Genomic DNA, 23,615 nt, shown 5'->3' with positions numbered 1-23,615 from the left:
AGCACTGGTTAGACACAAAAACTCTCCTCCTGCCTCAGCCATGGCATGACCATCCCAGCACAGTGCCTCTAGTGTAATAGTGCCTAGCACACAGGGATTGCCAGTTTCACCAAGAGAGAATGGATATATAAATAATGTTTCATGAACTGAGAGGATATGCAAATGTGTTGCGCCTTTCCTGTCACAGATATGGGGCATAAAGGAGCAGCAGCTGCAGGTGGCAAGCCTCTCAAGCAAGCTGATACAGATCCTGCTTCTGCTGTGTCAGACTGGGTCATGGGACACAGCTGGACCAGCTTGCCACCAGGGAAGTGGAACTACAGCCACCACAACAATACTGCCCAGAAAAGGGAAAGTCACTTCCCTCTTCTCATCAGTATCTGTCTGCTCTTCAATGATCCTGCTGCAGTCTTCAATGGAAGTATTAGTAAAAGCCTGGTTCACAGGGAATCCAAAGCCAAGGTTAGAGGCAGCTCCATACTGACAATGATAAGTTTGTTGAATGAACATGCAGGAGACAACTCAGAGACCTAAGTCCTCCTTGATTTGAGGCAATGTTTAGAAGATGAGGGCCCACAGGTTGTTGACCAGGATTCCCTGTGTCTTCAGCATCCTGATGTGGGGGGAATGGTTGGGTAGAGAGGATGATGCCTAAAGTTTTTTTGCTTTTTATAAATTTTTTATCTATTTGTATCTTTGTGGATTTTTTTTAATATACCTGTGTAGTTTTTAACACTTTCTCGTGCTTTGGAGGTAACCCTTTCTCACACATTTATGTCATCTTCTTGAAATTCTGTTTAGTCTTATTTTCAAGGAAAAAATTTCTAACAAGGACACCCAGTTTTTGCACCAGCATTTAGGAGAAATAACAAAAGATGGCACGAGGAATCCCTTGGAGTCTTTCCAATAGGGCAGGTCCAAGGCTGGGTTAGGTTACCAGGACAACCAGTACTCAATGTACCTGCTAAATATGCTAATTAATTAAACTCATTAAAAGTGTGGAAATCCAATAATGTGCATGCGTATACAGCTATGTTTTGTGTACTTTAAAGCTTTCATAAAAGAACTGTTCATTATATGACCACTTTAATATTGTTTGGAAAGTTTTTCTTTTGATTCCAGGCAACATGGAGCTGCCTGGACAATGTGCCTTAGTCACAGGTTTTTCATTGCCTCTGGGAGGCAATACTGAAGCAGAAGAAGAGACCAGATTTGAATACATAGCATGCTTTGGAACTTAGGACATCAGTTGTAGATGATAGATAGATAGATAGATAGATAGATTAATAGATGATAGATAGATAGATAGATAGATAGATAGATAGATAGATAGATAGATAATGGATTTACTCCTAGTCTTGCTTCGTCATAAAAGCAGCATCATATTATAGAGGCACTAAAATTCTCTGAAAGCTGTTATTTATAGTAAATTGTCAGCATGCCCTACAGTATCTCACCTCCAATACATGTTGTGCCACTTTCCTCTGTTTCTGGAAATGACAAAATATACGACTGTGCAGCAAAGTTCATTTGAGGATAGGAAACACCAAGTGCCAAGAAGCTTATTCTGGCAGATAATATTAGAGAGCACAGCTTAAACTGAGAATTCCCATTTGTGTGAAGCACACAAGAGCAGCAATGGCACAGACAATACTGTCAGTCTGCTTTTAGGTGGTAGGACTGAGGCCAATACAGACAGTAAGAAACTGCTTGTTAAAAAAAACTAAACAAACTAAAAAACTTCTCTATTTTTAATCTAGTTGCAGCTGGAACACAGCTATTTATGGTCCTTCAGCATCATTGTTGTGTGTGGGCATCAGAGATACCGGAAGGTGCCAGAATGTTAGCACTGGCAACCAGAACATGCCTTTAAAATTGTATAAGAGATTTTAGAGTCTTTCAGTTCTAGGTATTTACACATTAACGACTTTAAAAACACAGTTGCATGTCTCAAAACACTGTTAAGGCCACAGAAGGAATGTGTCGTAAGATAGACCACCACAATAGGAATGTGAGACAAAAATTTAGGAGAGGAAGGTACTGATTCCAGGCCTGGCGAGGTGAAATCTCATAATATCACATTATGGCTAACATATCTGGACAAAAATTGCCGGTGTGGCAAACTGTGGGAAAGGAAGCAACTGCTCATGCACATACCACACCAAGTTATGACAACAGCATCTGCTACTACCCCACGGATGCTCAAAACATGGAAGGTAGAGGTGAAAAATCCCCAGCAGAACAGTTCTTGGATACCTGCCACTGAGAAGCCCAGGGTGAGGAAGAACCAGTGGGATGCCCCTGGATCTGTGCATGCTGACTATCCTCAGTTTGATCTCTGTCTTTCTCTCTACCCATCTCCACCCCCATGACCCCTCTTCTATAAATTTTTGTGCTTCTACCTCACATTTAGAGTTTAAAAAAATCCATATTCTCAGCTTATTCTGTGATTCTGTGATATTCTTTATTTCAACATATGGTTTTATTTGCACTTTAATTCAGGCAGAAGCATCTCTAACTAATCAGATCACAACGACCACCTCACCAAGCTTACCAGCTTTTGGGGAAAATATCTTTAGTGTATTAAACATGGTTCCTTTAAACAAGTTAGTGTGGCTTGCAGACTTCCTAAATTTTTTTTTTCCAAAATATCTGGACCCATGGCTCTGTCTGCAGAGCAGTTCTTAGGTAATTTAATAAAAAAAAGTTTTGAATTATCATATTTACTTTCAGCTGGCAAGAAATTAATCCCATGCTAATTTCAATGAAATATTGCTACATATTTTCACACTGTAAGGATCAGATTGCTACTTCAAATAAGTTATGGTTTAGATTGATTTCATCTTTCCAGAGGTTATTCGTGTTTTGTTCAAGAACTGGCCTTCATACTTTGACAACTCATGTTTCTTATGTTTCCTATAATTATTATTACTTACCAGTTTTTATCTTTCTTCTACTAATTTTTCCAGGTCTTAAAAAAAAATTTCATTTTTATTTATTTCTGTTTAAAAATTCAAGAGTCATTCCCTATCAGTGATGCAACCTAATTGTCCCAATCTTCTGTTAGCCGCTTCTCTCTTTTGGATAGTTCATTGCATGAAAATAGTTTTTAGCTTGTGGATCAGACACTTCAGATAACTACATGTACCATTTTGTAGTTAGAAAGCTCAATACTTTAAAATTATAACTTTGATGGGAAAAACTGGCATTGATTTAAAACTTCTGGCTCTAAGAATTATGGAAATTAAATATTTCCAATATAACTGTTATAATATAACTGATGCAATATTTTGAGACAACTGGTTATAGCAATTATTGACAGCAAATTACAAAATGGATTTTTTTCTTATCTATTTCCAAGAAAGAGACAGAAAAAAAGTTCTGGATCTATTTTTTTTTATTAAGTTCTTCACAATGGATTAAGAATGTGAAATATTAACAGCTCTCCACAACAGTGGAGAGCTGGCAAGGACACAGACAAAGGAGTCAAATGTTAAGTGATAAACATTATTTTCTGAATATATCATTAGTTGTGTATGATACTAATGTAGACATATAAGAATGGATCAAAGTGGAAAATCAGTGACAGGTATTGGAAATTCTCTTTCCTTTAGCAATTTCCAACTAAATCACCAATATTTTTGAAAATTTACATACTTGTGATATTAAGAGACGAGGCTATTATGCTAAAAATGCACAAAACATTTCAACAAAAAGTCAATGACCAAACAAGCTTCAAAGTGCGTAATACTATTCTTCATTATAATTTTACTAACACACCACCAGATGTGATTCATAACTTTCTATGACTATGCACTGCAACTGGATGTTACATCTCAAAAGAAAGCAAAATATTTTTATGTCATATACTAGCTCCTTTCTTTAAATTTTCATGCTAACTAAGCAGAACAAAATAGACCTTTGAAGTGCAGATCAGTACATTCAGCTGTTCCCCAGACATGCAGGGAGATTATATTTATTCCTGCCTTGAATTATTATTAATGCCAAATAACTTTGAGCTTTTTACACTAATCTAAAACCTTCTAATAATGTAAGTACAAGAAAATGCTTCACAGATAATGTTTTCACCCAAATATGATACGGATAGTGCTTTGCATCCTAACATTAGCAACAGTTCCATGTTGTACTGCAATAAGAGCATCACAAAACAGAGCGATGAAATACCTTTACTTTTAAGTACCAAAGAATAAAAATAAATATCTCATTTTCAATCACATAACAACATCTAGCTTTGCTGGTTTTATTCATATTGGCTATTACATGATCATCTCTACATATACATGTGTTTTATGAGAACACATTGATTGTTGAAAATCAGTACAGCATACAGATTTAACAGAAAGCTCCCCAGAACAATTTCACCTGGTGGATTCTTTGCTGTGTCTCTCTTCCATTCACAATGTGGAGCAATCACAAGGAATGAAATACCAAAACCACTAACAATGAGAAAGCCTTTAACATCCCCAGGAAATTTTCACTCCTGACAGAACAAGGAATCCTTATTAAGGTCTGTATATGTGATGTAAACATTTCTCTACATTTTAGGGAACCAGACTGCATTAAAAGTACTTTACAATTCTAATTTACTCCAACACCTCTTGAAAAACTCTCTAAGCTATAACATATCTTTAAACTCAATTTCTTCACCTGCTCTATAAAAAAATCATCTATTTTTTGAGGAATACCCAGAGTTTTCTTATTATGAAATGCTAACAAAAAATGAACTAAAATCTCTGTGTAAATCAATATTTCAGGATAGATCAAGCCCAGCTTGTAGGAAAAAATTTGTTGTTAAAAGCATGAAAACATCGCCATACTGGGTCTCATGCTTAGCTTCAGTAAGAAAACTGGCAACCTTTTGCTTCTGGACTAGAGACATATACAGTTTTAAAACAAATCCTATTAGAAAATTTACCAGTTAATAAACAGTTTGAATTACTGTACTTTATCCATGAGTCTGAAGTTCATAGATGAGAAAGGTGAGACAACTTGCGCTGCACTGATCTGTACTCTCTCTCACTTAAAATATGACTCACAGCACCCCAGTTACAGATACATCTAGTATCTGCTCATGGAAGCAGTAGAACAGCCAAGTCAAGTATAAAATGAACTTTCCTTTGCTTAATCCTTCCAAACTCTGGCAATTGATTTAAAGACTGCTTGAGCTGGAAGTTGTATCTGGATCACTGTGGTTTATGGGGATATATAGACTATGCTGGGGGGTTTTGTAAGCCTTTTTTAAATAAGATCCACAATCTAATTAAGTGGAGGTTGTTTTGTGATGTCACAGACTTGTTTTGTACTAGGATATGGTTAAGATTTTTTTTACTACACAAAATTAATCTCTGTTATACAGAAGGCCCTCGATGGAATTACATTTATTTTTTGGAAGACAGTAAGTTGATTAATTTTGTTGTTATTAAGCTTGTGAGTCTTAAAATAATTATTAAGACCAATGTTCTGAAAAAGGAAATAAGATCAGAACAAAAAAAAAATCAACCTATCTTATTGAATTAGGTAACATTAGCTTGCCCCTGGGCTTATATCTATCCTGTGTTTCCACAAGACCTGTCAGGAAAATAACTTGTTCCACCTTGTACTACATAGAGACCAATACAGGTATCCAGTCAGATTCACAGAGAAGATTATGCAGTACATATTCTTATGCAATATTAAGTGTGACTATGCTACTAGGGCATTTAGGAGAAGTTAATCAATAATTGTCTTATGTCCATTCCCCAAATATGTTTTCCTGCACGGGAGATACTCCTTTACCACTCTGATTTTTAAAATGTATTTCTAGTCTTCAAGAATTTGATAAAACACATAGCTTAAAGTGGTTGTGTAATAGGAGTTACTAGCTGAAAGTGGTAGTGTAAATTTTCTTCATAGTTACAGGTAAACCACTGCTTTTATTTTTCCTTTCAAAAATTTTACAGAGACTTTAGATGGAATCATGTGGATTTCCCTAGTTTTGGTCCTAGTTTCCCCATGTACAATCTAAAATCTTTGGCTAGGCATATTTGAGCTGCAGAGGACAAGATATATTCAAGGTTTAACTGATTCTCATAAACTTTATACAAAGCTGTGCTTTCAGTGAAATTTTTTTAGGAAAAGAAAAATATATTAGGGACAAATTTCAAGCTTTTAATACAAATTGTTTTCCACTATTCTAACAAGTATCCCCATAAAAATCTGTAATTTTAGCAATTTATTGATACAGACAGCATATTTTCACAATGCCTTCAAATGCAAGAAGACACGTGCCATGTTTTCTTCTAAAGCTCCTATGCTGCAAAAAACTGAAGCACATGGGTTACTTCTATGCACATGAAGATTTACGACGAACAGCAAGGTTCTGTGCTTACAGGAGAGTGTTTGGGTTTAGAACCACGCTTCTATCCTTCAGTGTCTTCTTACGTATCCTTAAGGCTCTTTATCTATACATGGGAGGGCCCCTGGGCATTCCTGGCTGCATCCCTGGGAGGCATTCATTTCCAGGTGGATAGCCTGGCACTCCAGGCCTCCTGGGCCCCGGTGGCCTTGTCACAGCTATGGATGGTGGAGGAAGGTTTCCTCCTCGGCTCTGTGGAGGATAGTGGCCATTCAGGATAGGGCCAGGGTGTTGGAGTGTCTGAGAGGAGCTGGCTTCTTGTGGCTGGCCTGTCTTCTTTGATCCATTGCCATCCTGTCCTTTCTTGCTATCTGAAATGTGTTTGGAGGATAGAATTAACAAATGATCATGCCAGTCTGAAGCTCCCTGACAGGGAAATCCAGCAGGCCTGAGGATCCTTGAGTGCAGTAGAAAGTCTGGGCGTCCCCTGCCCAAACCTGAAGGGAACTAATGCACCTTCATGACCTTTGTGCTGTATTTTCCATCCATTTTTTTCTGCGAGGCTCCCATGTGGGTATGTGGGCAATTTCCCAAGATGCACTTAGATATCGTCTATCAATGGTGATGAAGGCAGTAACTACACATGGCTCTTCCTAAACACAATCATCTCTCACCTGGGTTTCCCTCCTAGGCTTGAGGCAGTTTAGTGGCTGTAGGGCATGTGCACATGATGAGGGAAAGGAAACAACCAGCAAAATCCCTCAGGACAGACTGACACTCACCTGCCCCAGCCAGGCTTTCTGATAAGACTTCCTTATTGTGTTCTTACCACGCCTTCTCCAGGTGAACCTGGCACAGGTGACAAATACTTTCCTGTGCTGACAAAATACAACAGAAGGGTAGAAGATGTGGACTTTGACTGGTGTGTGATAGATAAGAAGGATCACTGGCACTTAGATGAGGCTCTTTTCAGCAGGGCTGTGACCTTCAATCCAATATAGTGCAGCTTTTTACTTTAGTGTTGCTAGGTATGGAATAATGTTGCAATATTTCTTAAACAAGCCAAAGAAAGAAATAGGCTAATACTTGTGATTCAGCATCGTGAAGGTGTTTCAGAAGATCATAGCAGAAGAAGCAGTCCAGCCAGTGAGGAAGTCTAGGATCACACATACATGAATTACTCATCGTGAGATATTCAGACCAATTCTTACCTTTGTTTGGAGTGGGTTCATCTTGCTTGTCTCCTTTGGGCTTTGCCGGTGGCGGGTCTGTCTCAAATGGATTCTCCTCTTGTTCATTTGATTTTTGTGCCTTTTGCTTATTTCTCCTTTTATTTTCTTCTGCTTGCTAGTGATAAGGAGAGAGATGGCATTTTTCAGTGACCCAAACAGTCTCTGTAATATTTAGTAAAATACAAAAAATCAGTAATTCTCTATTCTTACACTTTGTAGCTTCTTTTTAAGTTCCAAGTTAGCTTCCTTGTAAGATTTGGATGTTGCATTGAGATAATAAATGCTCAGGCTAAATTTAAAAAATAATAGTTTCTTGTTAGACAGTGATTGAAATATAAAGACTCAGAACACTCCTATATAAACCATTGCTATCGTGATAATATAAAGTCTGCATCTTTTTCTCATTTATTGTTCTTAACCAGTACTAATATTTTAAATTATAACGAACAATGTGCTTCCTTACATTATGAAGAAGGTACGGTTATTTCAGGGATAAAATTAAAGAAATTATTCTATCCATTAATATTCTACATTCAATCTTACAGTATTTAAGAAATATGTTTCATTAAGTAGTGTTTAACTGTGAAATTACTTCTATAGAATAACTTATAGAAGTTAATCCTCATGACATACCTTAAAAATTAATAAATCATATTTATGAAAGCTCCTGAACAAATAGAGTAAACAATCTGAAATACTGTGAAGAAAACAACCAAAACAACATTACTTTTTTTTTTCACAGTTATTACTTCCTTCTTCTACTAAGAAAAACGTAATATTTTCATTTTTCAGTATATGGAATTACTATTGTGACAACTTTATGAAATTAGGAGTTTTCACTATCCTGATTTAATAAGAAAATATCTGCTATGAAGTCTTTAGTTGTCATAAGCAGTAAATAATTAATCAGCATATGCTGTTTCCTCTGCTTTGCCTGATTTTGCCTTGTATTTCTCCTCTCTCTTTTTTTTCCTTCTGTTTACTTTTAGTGTCCTTACCCTTTATAGCTAAAGTTTAAAATAGAATATGGCATTAAGTGAACCTTGACAAAATTTCATCTCAATATTTCATATTGCTCATATAAAATCCTTTTGTCATTTCTATTGTGTTCTGTAATGTCTACATTTATTTGCACTTCTGCAGTGCAAAGTTAAATTCCAGCATATCTTCATATAGAATTAAATTTTAGTTCAGCAGTATGCTAAATACCCAACAAAAGTAACACAATCAAGCAGGTTAAAATGCCTTGATAAAATAGGACTCAATACAATCTCCAAGAGCAAATATTCCAGGGCCATTTTTCTTTACTAGTTACTGAGTTTACTCACAAAAACCTCTACTAGCCTTGTTTCACAAAGTCTCCAAAACCCTGTCTCACGCCCCTGTCCCAGTAATACAGAGTACAGTCTTTATCAATTTAAGGCACTGAAGAGCAGATTCACTGAAAGTTACTGAGAATAACTCTGCTCCGTGATGTTCATTTTTCTGTTGAGCTCGCTAAGGATTTATGATGTGCTGTTCTGCATACTGGACAAGATGATCAATGTCAGCATTACAAATTCCCTATGCGCCTTTTGCATTTTAATAGTTCTTTTATCTTTTGTGGCAGGAAAAACATTTTTTAAAAGCATAGCTAGACAAAAAAGAAAGCCATTGAATAAAAAAGAGATATCTACCTTTCTGCAAATGCACATTAAGTACGTTCAAAGAAAAGACTCATTAAATGTTCAAGTCTCTCATCATTGCACAATTAGCACTGCATTTCTTAGATATTCAGGAAGTGGTGATTCAGAGTGAAAGAAACTTATCAGACCTTAGATGCAGCAAGCATTGAGTGAATATTCTGTACGTACACCATCAGCAATATAAAGGGTAGGATAAGTCCAGGGTTAGAGGCATAACCAAATACTTTCCCAAACCAGGAAGGAAAGTCATGCTCCAGAGTTTCTGATATGACTTCAAACATTCTAGTCTTCCCACTATTAAACAGAAAAGTTAACAATATCACATACAAGTATTATGGCAACTATAAATATATAAGCTAATCACACCATAACAGTCCTGGAAAAAGGATAATATATGGTATGTTAATGTTATTTAAAACTTTACACTCTGAAGGGAATATTGTCTAAAGCAGTATTTATGTATTCTAAGGGGGAAGCAAGACACCAAAATTCTGATTGTATGCTAATAGATTTTGCCAGGTTACCACCCAAATTATTCCTCAGTGAATCAGTGCATCAGTTGTGAACTCCATACCATCATACCAACAAACAAAGCATTATTTGTGCTCTATGAAGACATGGGGGAAAAAATTCAAATTCTGTTTTTTATGTTTGACAAGCAAAAGTGGTCTGCCTGCAATTATTTTTTTTTCCACCCAATTCTCTCTTTCGTGTGTACCAGTGCTACACAAGTCAGTGACTGTGTTTCAGGATATTTTTGTTGGTTTTGCAGCAATCTTGTTACCTTCATATGTAACTGTTCCAGCTTATTTATAAAGTTATTTTCTCCTTAGATTGTTTTCCTTCTGAAGTGTATCAATAGATGTTCTGAAAATCCCTTTCTGTTTATTTTGCCTTTTCTATGCCTTGGGGCACAGAAGATTGTCATTTTTAACCTGGACAAGACTGGCAAAATGGGTCTCTGTGTATCAATTCTAATTAGTAGTTTTGCTTAGTTGTAGGAATTGTCACCAAATTGCCACATGATTGTCCAGTCATTGAAGTTTCCTGTCACTGCTTTTCAGTCTGGTAAAGAATTTGTTAAAATAGGTCTTTCTCTTAACTCATTCTTAATGTTTACACCCTTTGAATTAATATAAAAATTTTGCAGGTAGAATTCTTCTGTTCTTTCTCTCTATTTGCCCCACCACTCCAGTAGATGAGAAATTCTATCCTCTGCTCTCCTCATGCTCTTCAGCATACATAAAGCTTTTTCTGCTGCACTATTGCTAATTCTGTCCTGTCTTCCCTACGCCTGGTAGGTCTCTGTTAAATTGCATATGTTGCTTTAATGAATGGACTAAAATTAAAAAAAAAAAAAAAAAAAAAAAAAAAAAAAAAAAAAAGAAACCAAACCAAAACTAAACCCCAGATGATTCACAAATTCCAAATAGGATGGAACACTGAGCTACCAACAGGAAAATATTTTGGTTTTTGAATGTAGAGGCACGCTCTACCAGTATTTATTCACTGGCTATTCAACTGTAGCATTACCTATACTGAGGCTGAAGGATCCTTCATCAGTTTCAAGTGCTCCCCATTAAAAGTTACATTGAAGGTTTCACTTTTTGATGAGAAACAACATATCTCTGCACATGACGGAGAAAATATGGCAAGAATTGTCCTTCTCATTTTGAACAGTAATCTCACCATTTAGCTAATACCCCATTCAATAACTGCTGCTACTCAGATCTGACCTCAAATATTTCCCTCAATATGTTTTTTCTAGGACTCAAAAAAATCTTAATTTGTATCACTTGTTTAGTTGAAAATTCTTCTCTAAATTCAAACAATTTTCTGTGTAATCAGAATTTTTGTCATGTGGTTCTCTCTTTCGGGTACCTATGACTATTGCAATGACAATTTCTGTTATTTTGCCTTTCACCAAATTTAATACGGTGAGACTTCTGCTCCTTTATAAAGTGCACTGGGGATCACACAGATATCATTTTACAAAAGTAATATATTATTTAAACCTTTCCTTGCAACCAGAATGCCTCTTTTATGGTTCTCCCACTCTTGCTTTGTTAATATTTTGTTCAAAAACAAAGGCTAAAGACTTTCAAAATTTTTAATTTCATGTCTGTTGTTAAGTGATACAACTCATTATAATTGTATCTCATGTTACCTGGCAGGTAAAGATGATTAAAATGTTCCTAGACTTTCCAGGTACTGCGCACAGAAGGATAAAGTGTGCCAAAGTCTAAACTACCTTGAATTCAAGATGTGCTTGCAGGGCAGGCCTAGGTGTTTAGAAAAAGATCCACCACTATGGAGGCCTTGAAGACTTCAGAAACAAATTCAGCTTCACAGTGTTAGTACAGACACATGAAATTCTGTGAGCTGGAGGGAGTCGAGGCATTCAAAGACTGATCCACAGTGCATTTATCACACCCTCATGCATTCTGATCTGCCCTTTGTAAAAGGCATACAGACATTTCCTAAAAGTCATCTCTTTCAAACACAACAGGTCACTGCTCTACTCCATAAGAATAATTTTTCTTCAGTGCAGCAGTAATATTTTTTTCATTGAAATTGACAAAAGGAAAAGTTTTTCTGTTCTGCACCTCAGATAAAACTTCCTAAAGAATTAGTCAGCTTTCCAGGATTCCCACTTCAGGAATTATCCACAATGAGAAATACATCACAATTAAACTCTCAGTATATCAGGTGCTAATGCTTATTATAAAGGCACTTTTTCATTACTGCTTCATTCACTGTGATGTGCGGAAGCAGTTCATTGCAACAATTGCGAAAGATGGAGGTAAAATGCCAAGAACCTGAAAGGACCACAGTCAAAAGATGGTGGGATGGAGACAATGGTGTACACAGCAGGCAGTGTGGAGAGAAAAAGGATGAAAAGCAGCATGGCCATGTAGAAGTTATTGGATCTGGAAGCCTTGAAGACCCGTTCTTGGGGTACATTGCAGCACATCACTGCCCAGCACTGCAGGTACATCGATGTGTGAAGACGGAACACGTTGATTGCTGGGAGACATGGAGCATAAAAAGATCCCATCCTATAAGAGACGCAAATAAATAAAATAACCACTATATTGTAAGACTTTTGTCTTTCCAAGCATGCCACAGATTCCCTCTGTCAAAGTGTTTTGCACACTGTGCACTCAGAAATTCATATAGCCAACTTTATGGGGTTTTTTATCTGGTCTTTGTTCTTTTTTTAAAAAGGTTAAATGTGTGTGAAGAGAATTATCTGTGTGAACTTTTTGTTTCAAAGTCCTCTTTCTTTGCAAATTAAATGAGGACTTGGTGAATGTTATTCACTCTTAAATTTTTCAGGTAGCATCTTACTTGTGTTGTGTCATAAAAGGATAGCCTTTTTTTAAAAAAAACTAGTTATTACCAATTCCTACAGCTAGGTATAAACAAAATAATTTCATTCATAATTTATTATTTTTATTGGTATACTAGCACTTTTTTTGGAAGGATATTTTTGCTTGACATTTATTTTCGCTGCTGTTGCTGGGGAAATTTAGTGCTTTATGCCAACAATCTGTTTATTAACTCTGTTAAATATGTTTTTTTCCTTATTATATATGGTTGCATGGTTATGACACTGAAATATATGGCACACTTTTATTTTCATCACACCTTGTTTCTTATGTCATGTTGACTGAAGAGCAGCTAAATTAATTTTTCTGGCAAAATGGTACAGAATACAAGAGATTGGGAACCTGCTTCTTCCTTAATCCTTGCCCTTGTGATCAGGTGCAAGGTGATCAAGCTAAGCTGCTTTGTCTCCGAGTGCCTCAGACATTCTATTTGGAAACAGGAAATACATTTACATTAGGGCTGGAAAGACCACCTGAGCTACAGAAAAATGACAGGCTTTATTATATTAATATATCCCCTTCCTCTTTTCCTGTATCTTAAATGAAAAGATAAAGGGCTTTGCTGAAGGGAAGGCTTTTACCACACAAAAAGCCTGACCAGCCAAGTCATATTAAATGCATAAAATTAGGCCTCAGCAAGAACTGAGAAGTCAAGTGCTTGCCGAGATGAGTTCCTGAGGAAGACTGAGTGTGTTGCATGAGGACTCTGCATGCTGGTGTTCTTTACCAGTCATGTGAAGTTCAAAAATAGAATGAAATATACCTTTCCTCCTCTGCATCTAAGGACTAATGATGAAGCAGTAGTATTGTTTTTTAAATATTTTAAATGTTTTAAAGTTTTTTAATTGTTTTTTTTATATTTATCTGTGCAGTCACATGAATGTGACTGCACAGATAAATATAAATACATTTGCTTTAAGGCAAAAAGGCCTTTTTGCACAGGAACATGGGAAAAGAATGGTAAGATTCACTGAAAGGCTAAATTTCAAAGCAAAACACTACAGCAAGCAGTCAGTGACCAAAAGCATAAATATAATCTCTGCAGATTTTTACTGGTTGGTCTTATCAACTCAGTGGAAAATCCTGATGTATGTGGTGCAATAATTTCAGTCCATAACTAGTTTTGAATTTTTCCAACTGATTGCAGCGTACCAGAGTTTGGTATATATTGCATATACTTCTATCAAATTAAAGACATGGGACATGATCAGGATTTCAGAAAAATCCTTCACAGATACAGGTAAATCCCACCATCCTGCAGATACAACATGCTTTTCCACACCTACCAGATCATGCCTTGGTTAAAGATCAATCCCAGCACATTTCCACTTATATCAAACTCAGAATATGATGGCTGAAAGAAATGATACAGATGTTTTCATTAGGTTTGCACAAAGGGTTCTTAAATGAGTAGAAGAAAACTCTCACTTTGAGGAGTAGCAGTACACTGGCATTGTGTTACAAGGCCTCTTGTTGCATCTTATGAGGGAATCATGAAATAAATTATGTAGCTCAAGGCTACAAGGTAGTCTCTAATATAGTTTGCAACATTTTACTGAAAATCTTTCTGACATTTTTTCAGAGGCAGATGCTAATAGAAAATTAAAAATCATTCTGGATACTGGGTAAATTTCAAAACAACAATTCAGAAAATTTCCGTTGGAGTGTACTTTGGTTGTCAAAATATTTTGTACTCCAGTACAGCAGCAGCAGTGAAATTTCATGTAATGAATGTGATTTAATTGATTTAACACCCAATGGAACTCTTGCACTATTTTTCCATTTTTTTCCTATTCCAGCTATTGTACTTTTAGTTTTCCTTTTAACACTGATAGAAGTTGCCAATCATTTTCTTTTTTTAAATATGAATATCTTATTTCTAATTAAAGTGTTTGATTCTAATTTTTCCTTTAAGATTCAGAACTTTAAGAATTTCATGGGGTCTCATTACCTCTTTCTTTGCTGAAGAAAGCCCTGTATCATACATTTTTATTTCCAGTGTGGATGCATAAATACCACAAAAATAGTTTAATAGTCTTTTATTTCTGGACTAATAATTTGACCCTTCATTCTGATTTTTCAAATCATTAATCACTTACACTGTATAGGTTAGAATATCAAAAGAAACATGGAGATATTAGCAAGATCATACAGAAACAAATAATGTATGACTGCTTTTTCTAACATAGGTGCTAGCACTAATAGATTAAATAATTTGCAATCCAATTTTTAAACAAATAAAAACAAGTTCTTCCCACACAACATGAATGTTAATCTCTGGCATTCTTCACCAAAGGACATCTTGATCATCAAAAATATTTTTCTTGTAGCAAAAGGCTAAAAATTAATGGATATATATCCATGGCGACTAACCACAGAGACATAGGTATAGCTATTTCCTAAGGAAGGTTTTCAAATGAGCTATTTCCAGAAATTCAGTGATTTCCAGTTTCAACTTCCACTTCCACCTGTTGTTTCAGGCAGCTTACTGGACCTGGGGGTTACAATGGACCAGACCATTACAGACATTCCTATATACTGCCAAATTAAAATGTCAATTATAAAATGGTTTCAGGATCCCCTACAAGCAGGTATGTTGTTGCTAATTTTTCTGCTCATGCTATATTCAAACTCCTCCATTTGATTTTGATATTGTAATAGTTATTACCTGTTTGACCACAAACTGACTAACAGATAGTCTTTGTCTCTATCCCCACACTAGTCCTGTTAGAAGGTAAAATGTAAAAATAATGCTGAAATTTCATGGGAATCAGCAAGTAAAAATGAGATTGCTGCACCAGAAACAAGAGTTTTTTAACAGAAAACATGAAAACTTTCACTTCCTCTGGAAAACTGGGATTTCCCAAGATGTAGTTCTTAGCAATGCAAGAAATTGTTATGTGTATGAAGATAAAATTTTGACAAAAGAAGGCGAAAATTACAGCTATAATGACTGCTTATGCAGAGGTACTCTTGATAGTCTTAAATTGCATAGCCCTTTTCTGTACTTCACAGTAAGTACAAAAGAGGCTTCGGGAGCTTCATAAGCTTTGACAATATCATGACTATTACTTAAAATATGAAAAACAGCGTCAGACCCCTGAAAGCATAAGTAGCTGGCAAATTTAACTTGGATCAGGTCAGCGTGAGGCTGCAAGTCTTAACTCCCAAGTGAAGAGTTCTATGCCTGCTTATGTTATGGGCCTTACTAATTTTACATCAGCTAAACTAACTGTAATGAAATACAGATATATACATTTATACACACATATAAATATATATATATATATATATATGCATGCATACATACATATATGCACGCACATATATATATACATACATACACACACACACAAAGTCACACACACATACATATTTATATATATTTATACATAAATATATTTATATATATATATATAAATACTTCTAGAACAGGATCGTTCATGTTGTTCTCCACAAGAACTATGTGCTTGAAGACCCTATCCAATCAATGAGATTCTATTCTGTGACATTTTGAAATAGTAAATGTGTGTAAAATGTGTGTTCTTAAAAAGAAAATAAAATTTACTCTTACAAAATAAAATAAATTAAAGTCCTAAAGTTACCAAAGTCTAAAGAAGAAGAAAGATAATTAGACATAAGCAAAATGCAAGAAAAACTAACACCATGTAGCTCAGGGATTTTGAATTTGGTGTATTTAACCAAAGGTTAACTCTGTAGCATTGAAAAGAAAATTAACTTTGTTACCAAATTGTGAAGTGATGGATAGCAAAGACATTTGAAATCAGATACTTACAAATCCGTACTCCAAATCCCAGCACCAGCAATAATTGAAAAACCTAACAAAGACGGCTCTCAAAAAATCGCCGATTAAAATTGTGATGTATGTTGTCATCATGTCGGAGACTGTCAGGCGCACAAATTCCTGTTAGAGCAATATTCTCTTTTAAGAATACTTTTAAGCAATAAATAGTTACAATAATAATTAAATACTGTAGATCTGTAATTATGCTTATCCTGCTTCAACATGGATAAAACTCTAGACCTTTCTACATTCACTGATTCTGTAATATGCTAGAACTAGAACTACTGCCCCTCATTTCCTAGAGTTCTTAAACTGCTTTTGACCTCTTTGACTTTGAGAAGATTAAAAATAAAAAAAAGTGAATGGCTTGTTTCTCAAGGAGTTTCAACAACCACTGGATATGGAGAGGAAGGAAGAAAATCCAAATGCAAATGCTCATGCTTCTACTTTTATTTTAGACTTTTTATGTTTCACTAAAACCTCAGACCTTAACCCGAGAGCCCAGAAAGCTATTACTCTCCCTTATATGAAATTAAGGGTAAAATTATTTCAGTTATGAGCTTTTGGTGTTCTTAGCTTCTTATTTCAGCATCAATGAAAAGAGAGGGGTTAATTTTTCTGCCCATATGGTCCCTGCTAGAGATTTATTCATTCAGGAGGACAGATTGTCAGAATGATGGAGAAACAGCAAAATTGTTTCAACATTGAATTTGTTGTCATGGACAAATCAACAACAATGAAGTAGGATCAAATAGGGGGAAAGGATATGTTAGAAAATTGTTTGGAAACCACATTTTATACTAGTGGGTCAATAAGAATGAATGTTCAACTGAATCCAATAAAATATTTGAGCAAATTTTCCACCAAACTTTTATTCTCCTTTGGCATTATTTTGCTTGGCCAAAGACAGAGATGCCTTATGAAAAGCATACTGCTGTAAGAGCTGTTTTACATACATGTCCTTTTTGAGCTACTCCTTTATTTTTCCAAAATTAGTAGACAAGCAAGGCAAAGATGGCATCAGGAAGATGAAAACAAATTAAGAGGATAGAGGACAGGAGAGAGAAAAAATTAATGCTTTCAATTCTGTCAACTGACAGGAGAAAGAATTTCCTGTTCGACAAGATTCAAAGAAAATAAAATAATCTTTGAAAAACTTTTAGTTCAAGAGAAAGTCCCCTGCCTGCTTCTCCTCACATTGTCTCACTTGTTAGCCACAATAAAGAGGATTTAGATGTCATATCCTGTAAGAGATTGTATGACCTATTTTCAAATCTGAGCTCCAAGCAGCTACATTACCTGTCCTACCATTGTTTCCCAACATGGTCCTCTGGGGACATCAGCAGGATCCACCTGTATTGGAGGAGCAGTTGAATTCTCTGGAATAGTACCATTGTACAGACTGGCTTCCCATATTGTCATGTTATATTTGACTATCTTTTCTTCTTCCAACTAAGTAAAGAAATGAATCAGGGGTTAAAAATCAACATGAGCTTGTTATGAACCCTCAAGCTTGTCTATTCAAAGATACCCATTACTAGCTTAGGTAAGTGTAATTTGCAGAACAGAAATAAAAGAATGTCTTTCACTGATATATCTGTGACTGATGGGAGTGCCTCAGTGTTGCCTAGCAACCTGTCAAACATAGTGAAAGGAAGAAAATATCTTGCCTTGAGGTTGATTTCATCCATTAGGGCAATAATGAAAGTGTAGAGATTGCCAAGAAAAAGAGCAAATATTCTTCCCAGCTGCCATCTTAGAGCTATTCGAGGGTGGTAATTTTCCAGAGAACTGATTACATCAAATAAAGTTGGACAGAACATTCCTAAAAGTGACATAACCGTGTTCACCTGAAGATAGGGAAAAAAGTTTACAGGTTTACAGTGAAGTTAGAGACAAATTATTCTATTAATTCTGATTTGGGTGAAAAATGTATTTCCATTACTACTTTTTATTTGGTATTAGATTTAATAAAAACCAAAATCCACTCTAAGTATCACAACTTGATGAAATCCATACACAGTCCCAATCTGCCTCTTTCCACTAATTTCCCCCTTCCATGATACACTAGACAATTTTATCTGAACTGTGTTCTGACAGAACTAGAAACTGCTGATATGGAGAGGGAGATTAAAAATTTACAACATTAAAGAGAGAGAAGGGTAGCCAGAGAGAAAAATATATTTTCCACAAAGTCATCAGCATTCCTTTATTATGCTGTGAACTTCAGGAACACAAGACAAAAAATATATTTACCTGGGATTTCTCCATCACATATAAACTGTTCAATTCCTTAATGACTCTAGTGTAATGAAATTTTCTACAAAAGCAGCTTAATACTCTCACGAAGAATGTAAATTTTTAGATCTTGCTTCTTCCTTGCACATAGGAGCTGCACTTTTGTTTACTCAAAATTCTACATTAGGTGTTGGGATTTTTTTCTGATCAAATCCTCAGTTCATATATTAATGATGCAAACATAAGAAAATTTGATTTATAGAATAAGAAAAATGTCACTCAGAAGCCAAATATATTTATGGAATTAAATATTAATACCCAATCAAGGGTAATGTTTTGTACTCAACAAATATGTTTATTACCTGTCAATAGGAAAAAATTTTAGCCAAATAATGTCAGTATTGCTTTACCCACTCTGCTTTATAGACACACCTGCTCCAAATCTTAGTTCTGTCACCTTTGAAGTATATTTTTATTACAGAAACAAAAGCAAATCTATGAACATAAAGACAAATGTTACCTACTTTCCAGATTAGAGCATAAACTAATATAACAGCCTTTGGTAGCTCAGTTCTTGTTAGTACAAATCTGTTACCACACCTTTAAACTGAGAGAAAGCTGAATTCCTCCAAGCTCTATTGTCTCAGAACTTGTGTTGCCTTAAATCAAGACATTTTGTACACAATTTTTCCTTTCCTATCAAACTAAAATGCGACAACAAGTAACTTAATCCACTCTCAAGAGCCCTATTTCTCTGGATTCCAGAAGTGGATTATTTGATATTTTAGTGTCTCTTTCTCAGTCAGCCTTTGGTGTTGAAAATTCTGAATTGATTTTCCTTGTTCCATCATCACCTATCTTATCAGCCTAGTGAGGCAAACAGCTTTTTGCTGTACTTAAGTCAGGTATGCACTTTACACTCCAGCTCAGAAGATAAGTTTGAAATAACAAACTAGTTTTACAACACACACAGTAGCATTTTTGCTAAGAAAGTAAAACCTTCCCAGGTTTTCAAACAGCACTCTGACTTCAGGTGCATATGCACACTATCGTAGCAAACAAAATCACTCTCTTCACTATACACCTCTATCAGGTAGGGTGCATCTCCTGTTGAGGAAAGGATTAGGCACAGATTAGGCACAAAAAGAATTGCATGGGACACTTGGACAGGGCACATGGAACTGGAAGGCTTCCATTTCAACCTGTTGCTACACTGCAGAGTTGCATCCATGAGGTCTCAAATAACTTTCTCTGTGCCCACAGTTCCATCACTCTGCTTGGGCCAGTCACAGGAGAAAAGCAAGAAGAGAGTGGGTTCCTTGAAGAGATCTCATGAATCCACAGAGCGTCTGGAAAACAATCTAAGAGCACAGAGGAGGAAATGTGAAGGCCTTAAATGAAAGCTAAATACTGAGGGATATTTGAAAGAAGCAAAGTAGAAATTTGGTGAAGTAGGAAGCAGAGAGACCTATGCAATTCTTATGTTAGACATTTTCCACCCAGAAAATGTTAGACAGAGTATTTAAACTACTGGGGGGGAAAAGGCAACATGCAAAGCAGAGGAACACAATTTCAAACCACATCTATTATAGAAATAGCACGAACTTCATTTCTTTCCCACCACCCGTAGTTCTCCAGACCTTCCAAGGCAAATTGCTGGGATCTTCTGACAACAAAAAAGATGAGGTAGCCACTTCCAGCAAGTGTGCATAGGGCTAAGAAGTTAGCAAGAACCCTTAGGAATCGAGTCAAATGAATATTTTCTTCTTTTCGGCTCTCCTGCTCCTCCACAATTGCTTCCTGCACTTGTTAGAAAGAAAAGAATATTATCAATACTGTAATGGTCAAGGCCCGACATTGCTTCAATTGTCAGAAGTCAGTTAAATAAATTGCAAAGATGCAAATGGACATCTGGGGTTCATGTTTTGAGATGAATGTATATTCTCTCATAAAATCCTGTTCAGGTCCTGGAAGATTCTGGGGTTTTGACTCCCCAGGGTTTCCTTTGCCCCTGTTGAGTGTGCCCACAATGAGTCTTGTCACACTTGTACTCATGTGTGAAAAAAAACCTAGCATGTTCTTTCAGCTTGCAACATGGTACAAGGTTAAGTGATACAGCAGAAAAAAATGTGTGATTGTCTGTCAGAAAAGGAAATGTCATGTTTTTAAAATGTGCATTTGTGAGAAAAGAGGAAAATGTTTTACTCTGGAAGTCAGCAACTCAGAAAGAATGCAAAGATAGTTGAGACGTGGGAATCCAAAAAAAAAAAAAATTGGACAGTGCAGAGTTTCAGACTGCACAACAAAATGTAAAATATTTGCCCCACATTTACCCTTGATACTAACTAGTAAATATTAAGACTCTGAGGCAACTATAACCTTCATTTTTTACTCTTGCCAGGTGAAAGAGCTTTTTGTCTGGAGTGTCCTCATGAAAGGAAGTTTTGCTACAGCTTCTGACTTTGTTTAGAGATCTGTTGCCCCGAGGGGAAGCTGAACAGCTTTGTAATAATTGCCTTTCATGGCTCTGCTCCTTTTACAGCATGTGTTTGTCACATAAATGACAGGAGACTGCAACAGCTTTCAAACAAAACTCCCATGACCTCAGCCAAGCCAAGACTTCTCCCTTTCTTTCCGAGGTTCCTTGCTTGTTTACAGCAATTACAGTAAAGCTTCATGAGTTTATTTCTCTAAATTAAGCCATTTTCTCTACAGAGTTGTATTCTTTCCCAAATAGCTTTCAGAATCTGCTCTTAGTTGACAGGCAGAGGAGCTCTTACAGATTCAGTGCTTTCAATCAGTATTTCTCCCGTAATTGCTTTATTGGAATCTTCTCTTGATGACTTGCACTTGAAGGCAGTTCTCTGTTATGCCTGCAGCTGAGGAGGTGGGCAGGGTGAAGGGGGTGTGGTGGCTGTGGCACTACTGTGGACAGGAAAAGTGCACCTGAGCAGAGCAGCCAGTGCTCACAGTGTCACACTTGTCAGTGTGACTGCGAGACTGGCATCTTCTTCATTGTCTTACAACACTGCGCCTATGTGTTCCCTGCACATTATTACATTGAAAATTAAATCTTCCTTTGCATGCTACACTAGTGTGTCCCAGCCACCTACAGCACAAATACATTCTTTAACATTCAACATATAGAATATATCCCTCCACTGTTTTCACAGCCCTGCATTTTACGTCTTGCCCCAGATTCCTTACACTACTACTCTTGAAATCAATATACCCTATACGCTGGAAAGAGACCTAAGAACATTGCCTTGCATATTGGGCTATATTTTATAATTAATTTGAATGTGAGACATTTTCTTACTGAAAAAAAAAAGTATAAACTCAAAATTCTGAGGTCAGTTCTTCTGATAAATAGCCCAATACAGATTATTCTATTATTTTGTCTTATGATATCTCTTCTCTGTAACAAAAGAAGTTGACAATGTGAGTTTCCCAAAAGGGGAGCAACATTTTAAAAAAAAGTTTTTCAGACAAATACCATAGAAACTGGAAGCCGTCAAAGATGAGAAAAAAGGAAAATATTATTTTTACAATAGAATCAGTTTTCTAAAACTGGTACTGTCAGCAGAGAGGACACAAAAGATGCTAGTGTTATTTCTTTCACAATTAGAAAGAAAAAAATCTGATGGCAAGACACAGAGACCCAGAAGTGCGTACAGATGCCAATTTGAGTACATATTTCTCAGCCTCAGCACACCTTACTCTTGACCTTAATTCCACCTGATTCACACCAGTGTGGAAGTCAAATTGTGTTGCCTCTCCTCAGTAAACTCTGTTTTACCTTAAAGCTTGTTGTAATGGAAGCAAACTTATTATCTGCTGTCTCAGGATTGCCAATCAGGTAGTCCCAGCTTGTGAACATTTTCCAGCTGAAATTAAAACTAGTGTCATCCCCACCACCGTCATCATTTGCATTCTTTGCCATTCTACAGAAAACACAAAGATACAGGAAGACCTTGTTAACACTAGTTCTGCTTTGTGAGCATGACTTTTAAATGGTTCCTAATTTCTAACTTTTTTCCTGAAAAAACTCTACATCATTACTGCTGTCAAGTTATGCTTCACTAAATCTTTATTTCTGAAACAAGTGAACAATATGGAGATTTTCATATTTAGATACTTTATGAGCTCACTGCAAACATTTTGGTGAGAAGAACGAATGTATTTCATTAACCTCTCAGAGAAACTCTGCTGGATAAGAAGCTTAATAGAAAAACAATATTGAGAACATTTCTTAAATAGAAAGGTGCAGGGCATCCTGAACAGCAATAGACTTTATTAGAGAGTTCACAAATAGAAAAAGAAGAAAAATCCAATAAGCAAAATATTCTAAAATAACAATAAACAAAATAAATGCATAAATAAAACAAAACATATAACAAACAATATAAGAAATAAAATAAATAATAAATAAAATATAATAAATAAAAATAAATATAGAATTGTAAATATAAGTATAATTAGAAGTATAAATATAAATATAAAATATAATTAAAATAAGACAAGACAGAAGAAAAAGTGGTTTAAACACATAAAATAGCACTCATACAACTATCTTTCCTGTCATCTCCTATGCATATACAAGAATGTTTATTACAGTGTCCAGAAACATCAGATTATTTCTTCAGAGAAATATTTCTTCAGATTAAACTTAATCTTGTCTTCAAAGTTCTCTGTTTTAAAGGGGTTCCATTCATGTAAAAACCGTGGTATTACTTTGCATACTTTGTCACCTAATTCAAGAAGTCATTAAACACAAGGAAAGAGTGCACTGATAAGACACAAATAACTTAGTCATCAGTATTTCTGGTCAGGAAAAGGTAACACTTATTTTAAATTTCAATAATCCAGAAGAGCTATGTTATTAATATTAATGCATTCTATGTGTCA

At 35.8% G+C, this 23,615-nt stretch overlaps 1 protein-coding gene across 1 annotated transcript in view; it reads right to left on the bottom strand.

Annotated features, from left to right (window-relative positions):
* Positions 1-6,457: 6,457 nt before the first annotated feature.
* The window catches only part of TMC1 (transmembrane channel like 1), a 56,990-nt gene continuing 39,832 nt past the window's right edge, over positions 6,458-23,615 (bottom strand). The window contains exons 10-20 of the mRNA XM_041458446.1: positions 22,507-22,651; positions 20,313-20,507; positions 18,140-18,319; positions 17,769-17,921; positions 16,461-16,589; positions 13,951-14,018; positions 12,092-12,331; positions 9,441-9,566; positions 7,798-7,876; positions 7,567-7,702; positions 6,458-6,726 (exon numbers count right to left, since the gene is read on the bottom strand). Coding sequence (XP_041314380.1) covers positions 6,458-6,726; positions 7,567-7,702; positions 7,798-7,876; positions 9,441-9,566; positions 12,092-12,331; positions 13,951-14,018; positions 16,461-16,589; positions 17,769-17,921; positions 18,140-18,319; positions 20,313-20,507; positions 22,507-22,651 — 1,720 coding nt within the window. The remainder of the gene's footprint in view (positions 6,727-7,566; positions 7,703-7,797; positions 7,877-9,440; positions 9,567-12,091; positions 12,332-13,950; positions 14,019-16,460; positions 16,590-17,768; positions 17,922-18,139; positions 18,320-20,312; positions 20,508-22,506; positions 22,652-23,615) is intronic.

This window comes from Pyrgilauda ruficollis, unplaced genomic scaffold, assembly GCF_017590135.1.
Source record: "Pyrgilauda ruficollis isolate IOZ18807 unplaced genomic scaffold, ASM1759013v1 scaffold128, whole genome shotgun sequence".
In the NCBI taxonomy this organism is placed as follows: Eukaryota; Metazoa; Chordata; class Aves; order Passeriformes; family Passeridae; genus Pyrgilauda; species Pyrgilauda ruficollis.
The sequence above is the reverse complement of the archived record's forward strand: the minus strand, read 5'-3'. Positions and strand labels throughout refer to the sequence as shown.